The sequence below is a fragment of the Eulemur rufifrons genome, chromosome 21 (assembly GCF_041146395.1).
Source record: "Eulemur rufifrons isolate Redbay chromosome 21, OSU_ERuf_1, whole genome shotgun sequence".
Lineage (NCBI taxonomy): Eukaryota > Metazoa > Chordata > Mammalia > Primates > Lemuridae > Eulemur > Eulemur rufifrons.
In genome coordinates, this window is record NC_091003.1 from 23,478,509 (window position 1) to 23,484,805 (window position 6,297).

General features: G+C 57.0%; 1 gene segment (V, D, J or C); it reads right to left on the reverse strand.

Moving 5' to 3' along the window:
• Positions 1 to 346: 346 nt before the first annotated feature.
• On the reverse strand, positions 347 to 825 carry LOC138401645 (immunoglobulin lambda variable 1-40-like). The segment is given in 2 exon segments: positions 347 to 669; positions 779 to 825. Coding segments are annotated over 2 exon segments (369 nt in total).
• Positions 826 to 6,297: the final 5,472 nt, after the last annotated feature.

A 6,297-nucleotide genomic window follows, 5' to 3' on the forward strand; every position in this document is an offset into this window, starting at 1 on the left:
AGGGACAGGAAGATGATAGAGACCCAGAGTTCCACACTCACAGGTGGGTCTGAGATGACACAGCTGGACCTGCCAGTTCAGACCCTGGACCTCAGTGCAAAGAGACCCTGTGTCCCAAGCTACAGGCGAGCAGGGAAAGTTGTTTCCTTGGAGACTCTTTTCCCAGGCCTGGGCTGCTGTGAGTGGCCCTGAGGACAGAAGGGGAGGAGGAGCCTCCTTGCCCACGTGGTGCCGTGGGTGGAGCTGGGCCCATGGAGGCAGCAACAGCAGCAGAAGCCACAGGCTGGGCCTGAGCAGCAGCTGCCGGGCGTCCACCCTCCTGCGGGTGAGGAAGGGGGTTCTTGTCTCACTTCCCCGGGGCCTGGAGCACTGTGCAAGCACCCAGGCTGCTGTCATAGGACTGGCAGTAATAGTCAGCCTCGTCCTCAGCCTGGAGCCCCGTGATGGTCAGGGAGGCCGAGCTGCCAGACTTGGAGCCAGAGAATCGGGCAGGGACCCCCGAGGGTCTCTTGCTATTATCATAGATGAGGAGTTTGGGGGCCGTTCCTGGGAGCTGCTGGTACCACTGCACATAACTACCCTTGATGTTGCTGCAGGAGATGGTGACCGTCTGCCCCAGTGCTCCAGACACTGAGGGCGGCTGAGTCAGCGCAGACTGGCCCCAGGACCCTGGAAGGGGGAGAGACACAGACAGGGTGATTCTGGGTCTGGAGACAAGAGGACAGAGCAGGGCCCCAAGGTCTTCCCAGGGCCCTTCCCCTGGGCCAAGTCAGGTCACCTGTGCAGTGAGCCAGGAGGGTGAGGAGGAGAGGGGCCCAGGCCATGGTGGAGACTGTCCCGAGTGCTGCTTTCTGTGCCCGCAGCTGAAGCAGCTTCCCCAGGTCTGTCCTTCCCCTCTTCATACCCTGAGAGGGGAGGCTCCCTCCATGCAAATGACCCCCAGCTTTCTGCCTCCACCCTGGGCCCTGGTCAGGCCCCTGTGCCTGAGGGTGTCAGGGGTGGGCGGGGGTGGGGCTGTGTGGTCCCAGGGGGTGGGGAGGTCACAGCTGTGCCCTGAGCAGAGGGCACCAGGCAGGGCAGGTGGCTTGTCCCAGCTCTGATCACCCACCCCTCTCAGGAGCAGGCCCCGAGCGCCCCCTGATGTCCAGTCCCAGACACACCATCGTGTGACCTGGTGACCATAGTGTCCCAGAGCCAGCCCTGTCTCCCCACTGCTCTGTCCACTGCCCAAGTGTCATATGACCCTGATTTGTGAGCGACATTAGGAATGACCCTTCAATACACGAGGCTAGGAGAAAATAGGGTTTGTACTGAATGAGGAGTGCTGTCAATCTTCTTAATACTGACAACATCTTAACAATTATCACCAAAAAGAATATGCAGTGTATATTATTTTGTCATAAAAATAAGAAAGCCTAGCAGAAAAGATAGTTCAAATTACTTAAATCACAAAAAAAGAAACAAGAGTTTGTGTCTGACTAGACACCCGTGCAAGTATTGTATCTGCCCCAGCCTGGCGTTCGTGACCATCACAGTGAATTGCGATTCCCTTTTTCTCCCACCTGAATGAGCAGGGACTCACCCAGGCTGGGCAGTGTCTCTTGTAGAGAGGACGAGGCAGCCCGTGTCCCCTCCCTGCCCCTGAACATTCTCCCTGGGGGCTGTCCCCAAGCCCTCAGTCTGAGGACAGAGAGAGGAGCAGGGCCACAGCTGAGTCCCCAGGTCAGCCCCACTGTGTCTGGGCACAGTGTGTGCGGTGTGGGGAGAGGCGGGGCTGCGTTTGGTAAATAGATATCGGGCACCTGCCTTGTGTTGGGTGCTTTTCAGCGCTGGGTGTGTCACTGTGCAGTGAACAGCCTTGTCCCTCCTGAGGGACCTGCCCCTGATGGAATGACAAGGTGTGATGCTCACGGGGGCCTCCCTTCCTCATGTCACCACTGCAGGCAGAGACCAGGGGCCGAGGCTGCACTCTGGGTTCTGAGCGGGACGGAGGCTCCTGACATCACAGGGGAGGAGGGAACCAGAGCAAACGTGAGCTGAGGGACCATTTCTGGTTTCCAGTGAAGATCAAGAGAAGTTGGCAAAGTAAATCTAGAAGGAGCAGCTCGGGGATGATGGGGAGACCCAGGTGAAGGGGCCACCAGGGACCGAGGATTGGGGTTCAAGGGGAGAAGGAGCTGGCAGGATCAGGGTCCCAGCCATCCGGGAGGTTGGATTTGTCAGGCCGAGGAGCTTGCTGACGGGGTGTCGTGATCTGCAGAGGTCATGGGGCTGCAGGGCGGGGGGGCGGAAGCCCTGCCTCAGAGGGGGTGGCGGGAACGACGCAGGAGACATTGCAGAAGGGATGCAGATGCCCATTCAGGGGAGACTGGCTGGGAAGGTTAACACAGACAACGTCCAAAACCCACGCATCCTTCTCGGGTCCAAAACCCACGCATCCTTCTCGGGAAACTTCGTGCACATGGAATCTTGCTAATTTGCAGAATCTGTCAGAGGAGAAGATGAACATAAAGTTTCTGGTTTTATTAACAAGGAGGATGTCAACTAGCTCATCTCCAACACAGGCAGTTTGCTTCCAAGGTCCTTTCCTTTTGGTTTAGATGCAGTGATTTAAAAACCCTCATTGGCCGAGTTTCACCATCTCGCCGGTCTCCTCAGTAACATACCAGCTCAACAAAATATTGACACATGTTCATTCCGTATATTACTAAGTAATGTGTCCATTATTTTGAAAATTACACTCTTACCCCTGTTAAGTGATCCATTGAGAGTTCCAGAGAGATCCACCTGCCCTGTCTCCTTAAACTACTGCAGCAGAGATTTTACTATCTTTAGGCTCAGGGGTCTCTGCTTGGGCTCCCCAGAGGCACCACGTGCTCACTGTAGCTGCCCCTGCTGTTTTCTAGGGACCCTCCCCTTCCCAGGACAGTGGCCGTGGATGAAGGTTTGGGGTCATCAGCCTGCAGATGAGGACTGGGCAGGGAAAGGGGACGGGACACTGAGAGTGTATTTTGTGAGACATGAAGTGGCCCCAGGCCTGAGTACACGCCACAGTGTCCGGCAGTCACTGAGAAGCCCCAATAGGAAGCTGAGAAGGAGAGTCCAAGGTCAGGCGATGCAGGAGGGGGCAGTCCGGGCTCTAAGAGGTGGCTTTGTGTCCTGACGGGGCAGAGTCACAGCTGACTCAGGGCGAGGCTGACTCTGATCCCAGCCCCCAGGACACGGAAGAGGAGGGGGCAGAGGTAGCACCCCTGTGCAGAGGACCCCAGGAGGGGGGACCCTCAGCAGTGCCCAGGGGTGACCTGGAGACGGCTGGGCTGGGCTGGGAGCAGAAGGGGACCTCACATGGCGGTGTGTTCCGGGGAGGCTGCAGGTGCTGAGCCCCTGGGATGGTCCCCACCTGAGGAGGGGCAGGTGGAGTAGAGGCACCCGGGGGTGGCGGGCATTTGAGCCTCGGCTTCCATCACTGGGCCTTCTCCGTCCTCCTCACCTGCTCTGGGAAGACGAGGCCGCCGTGAGCGCTGTTTGCTCCTTTCTGCGTCTCCTGAGATCCCTGAATTGCAGGTCAATGTCTCGTGGGCGAGAGTGGGTGGGACTTGGCCTGGGACTGGTCAGTTGTGGGGACATGAGAAAGGTCAGAGGGCCTGTGCTGTTGCTTTGTGAGATGGGGACAGCCTGGACAGTGTCCCTGCTCAGCTCCCAACATCCACAGGACATGACCCAGCAAGGACTCATGACGGGGGTGGAGGACAAAGTAGTGCACGTGGGGGGCCACTTAGACAAACCTCCTGTCCTTCCTCTCTCCTGTCTGGGCCCCACATCCCCTGGCCGTGTGGGTACCAGGGCACTGACCCCAGCTGCGACTCCAGCGATGGACCCTGTGTTGCCAAAACCAGTGGGAAAAATTACCCCTGGTCACCATGACACGGTCGTGGGAGACGGTGGAATGATCTGGTCCAGTCGTCCTGAATGCCGGGGGTTCCTGGTCATGGGACAGGAGGGCAGGGCTCCGTCATTGTGGGGGTTTGGTGTGTGGCTGTGATGTTGGGCACACAGAGGCATCTTGTCCCCACGTGGGAATTCAGCCTGGGCACCAGGTCCTCACGGAGGAGGGACAGAGAACCTCAGAGAACCAGGCAGCATCCATCAGCCCTGCCTTGTGGCCACTCTAAGAAGTGGCCACTCAGCTTCCTGACAGCAAAGGCCAAATGTTAGAGCCAACCGTGACCTTACAGGTCTGAAGCAGAACCACAGTCACCTCTGGTCCTTCTCCCTCTCAGAGGATTTTCCACAAACATGGTAAGAAAACACCCAGGCTGGAGCTCTTGCAGGGCAGGGCTCCCTCGTGCATGACAGGTGACCTGTGCCTGGGTCAGTGCTGGCTCTGTCAGTTTCATGCATGTTTCATCCAGCAAGAGACAATCTGAACTTCTGTAAGGCCGTATTTCCTGAATAAAATTGACAGCTTTGAGGACCAAAGAGTTCGTATCTGATGTCTAACCAAAGGTCCCCAGCACACCTGAGGATCCAGGGCTTCTGGGATGCTCAGCAGAGCTCATCAACACATGGTCAGTGACAGTCTCAGCCAAGCAAGGTGTCCACAGCACAAAGGGGTCTCCGCTCCCCAGATCATCCCAGCTGGGCCATACCCCAAAAAGTCCACACTCGGGAGGGACAATTGTCATCATCGAGCACCACCTGGAAACGCAAACACTGCGGGTGCTGTGCTGTTGGTGCCAACCCAGCTTCACTGGGGACATTTCCAAGAACGGGCTCAGTGAGGGTCACAGCTCCTCTGCCTCTCGTGAGCCCAGTAGGAGCAGAGGGGGCTGGGCCAGGGCAGCGGGTGTGGTCAGGCTGTGCCCTGGGAGAAGGGTCCCCAGGTTCCCCGTGTTTAATGAACTCAGTGGCTGAGGGGCTGTGCACAGAGGGGTGACGGGAGGAAGAATCTGCAGCTGCTCAGGGGAGACGAGAAGCCAAGCCCGGAATCGGTGCTCAGGAAACCTGGGGACTTGGGGGGAGTTGGGGGTCACTCTGGGAGGAGCAGAGAGCAGACAAGGTTAGCCCAGGTCAGGCCACTCTGAAGGGGACTTTGGAGTCAGCCGAAGACTCTTGGTGACAATCATTATTATTTGAAGCCAGCACAGAGGCCCCACCCTGCACTGGGAGTGACAGAGGGACAGTGAAGTCGCTCTTGCTGAGCCGTTGCCAGCACCCCTTCAGTCTGTCCCTGTGCAGAGAGGGGGTGAGGAGGGGAGGCCAGGCCAGGACAGGTGTCCCCGGAGTCACTTACTGAAACACCACAGCAGGGACACAGCTCTCCTATGTAACATGCTCATTCTTCAGTGCTCTCTGGGGAGGGCATCTTTATTTATTTTAATATCTTTAATCCCTGGGTGTCCCCCACAGCACTAAAGACAGCATGAGCTGCAGGTGACTTTGGGATGCCAAGGGGGTGGTTGTGACAGGCCCTGACTCAGTGGGAAAGGAGAACTGATGCCGGTGTCCTGTGCACACCGGGAGGGCACAGACACAGTCGCTTCTCACTGAGGAGAAGACTGTTTGCCCAGCACCCCAGGAGCCCCAGAGACCTGCTGCCTCCGAGCCTCAGGAGGGAGGGGCAGCCCCAGAGACAGGCTGGCATGAGCAGTAGCAGGGGGAGGTGGCCTCACTGGAGCTGGTGAGCGGAGCTTGTCTTGGGGTGCTGGACCCAATGGCCAACCAGAGACTCTCAGCCCCCACATATCTCTAAGTCATGCCTATATCCAAGGCTGGGCACGTGCTGTGGTTTGAATGTCCCCTCCAAAAGCCATGGTGAAACTGAATGGTCAATGTAACAGTATCAAGGGGTGGGGCCTTTAACGGTGACTAGGCCGTGAGGGCTCTGCGTTCATGAATGGATGAGCGCCTCATTGTTGCAGCGGGATGGCGATGGCAGGAGTAGGATCCTGAGAAGGGGTGAGCTCAGCCTGACTTACTCTCTCCTCGTCACACTCTGCGTTGTCCATTCACCACGGGATAAAGTAACAGGAAGGCCCTCAGCACCGCGCACTTGGACTTCCAGACTGCAGAACTCTGAGCCAAATAAACTTCTGTTCTTTATAAATAAGCCACTTTGTGGTATTCTGTTACAAGAGAGGAAAGTACAGTGAGACAGCACGTGTGCGCTCAGCCATCTGCTTCCTCACCCGTAATCTCCCTGGAGGGTAAGAACTGACTTACTCAACTATAGACGCGATAAGTTTGAGAAGATATTAGCAATAGATCAAATTGACACTTTAACTCATTACAGGAACA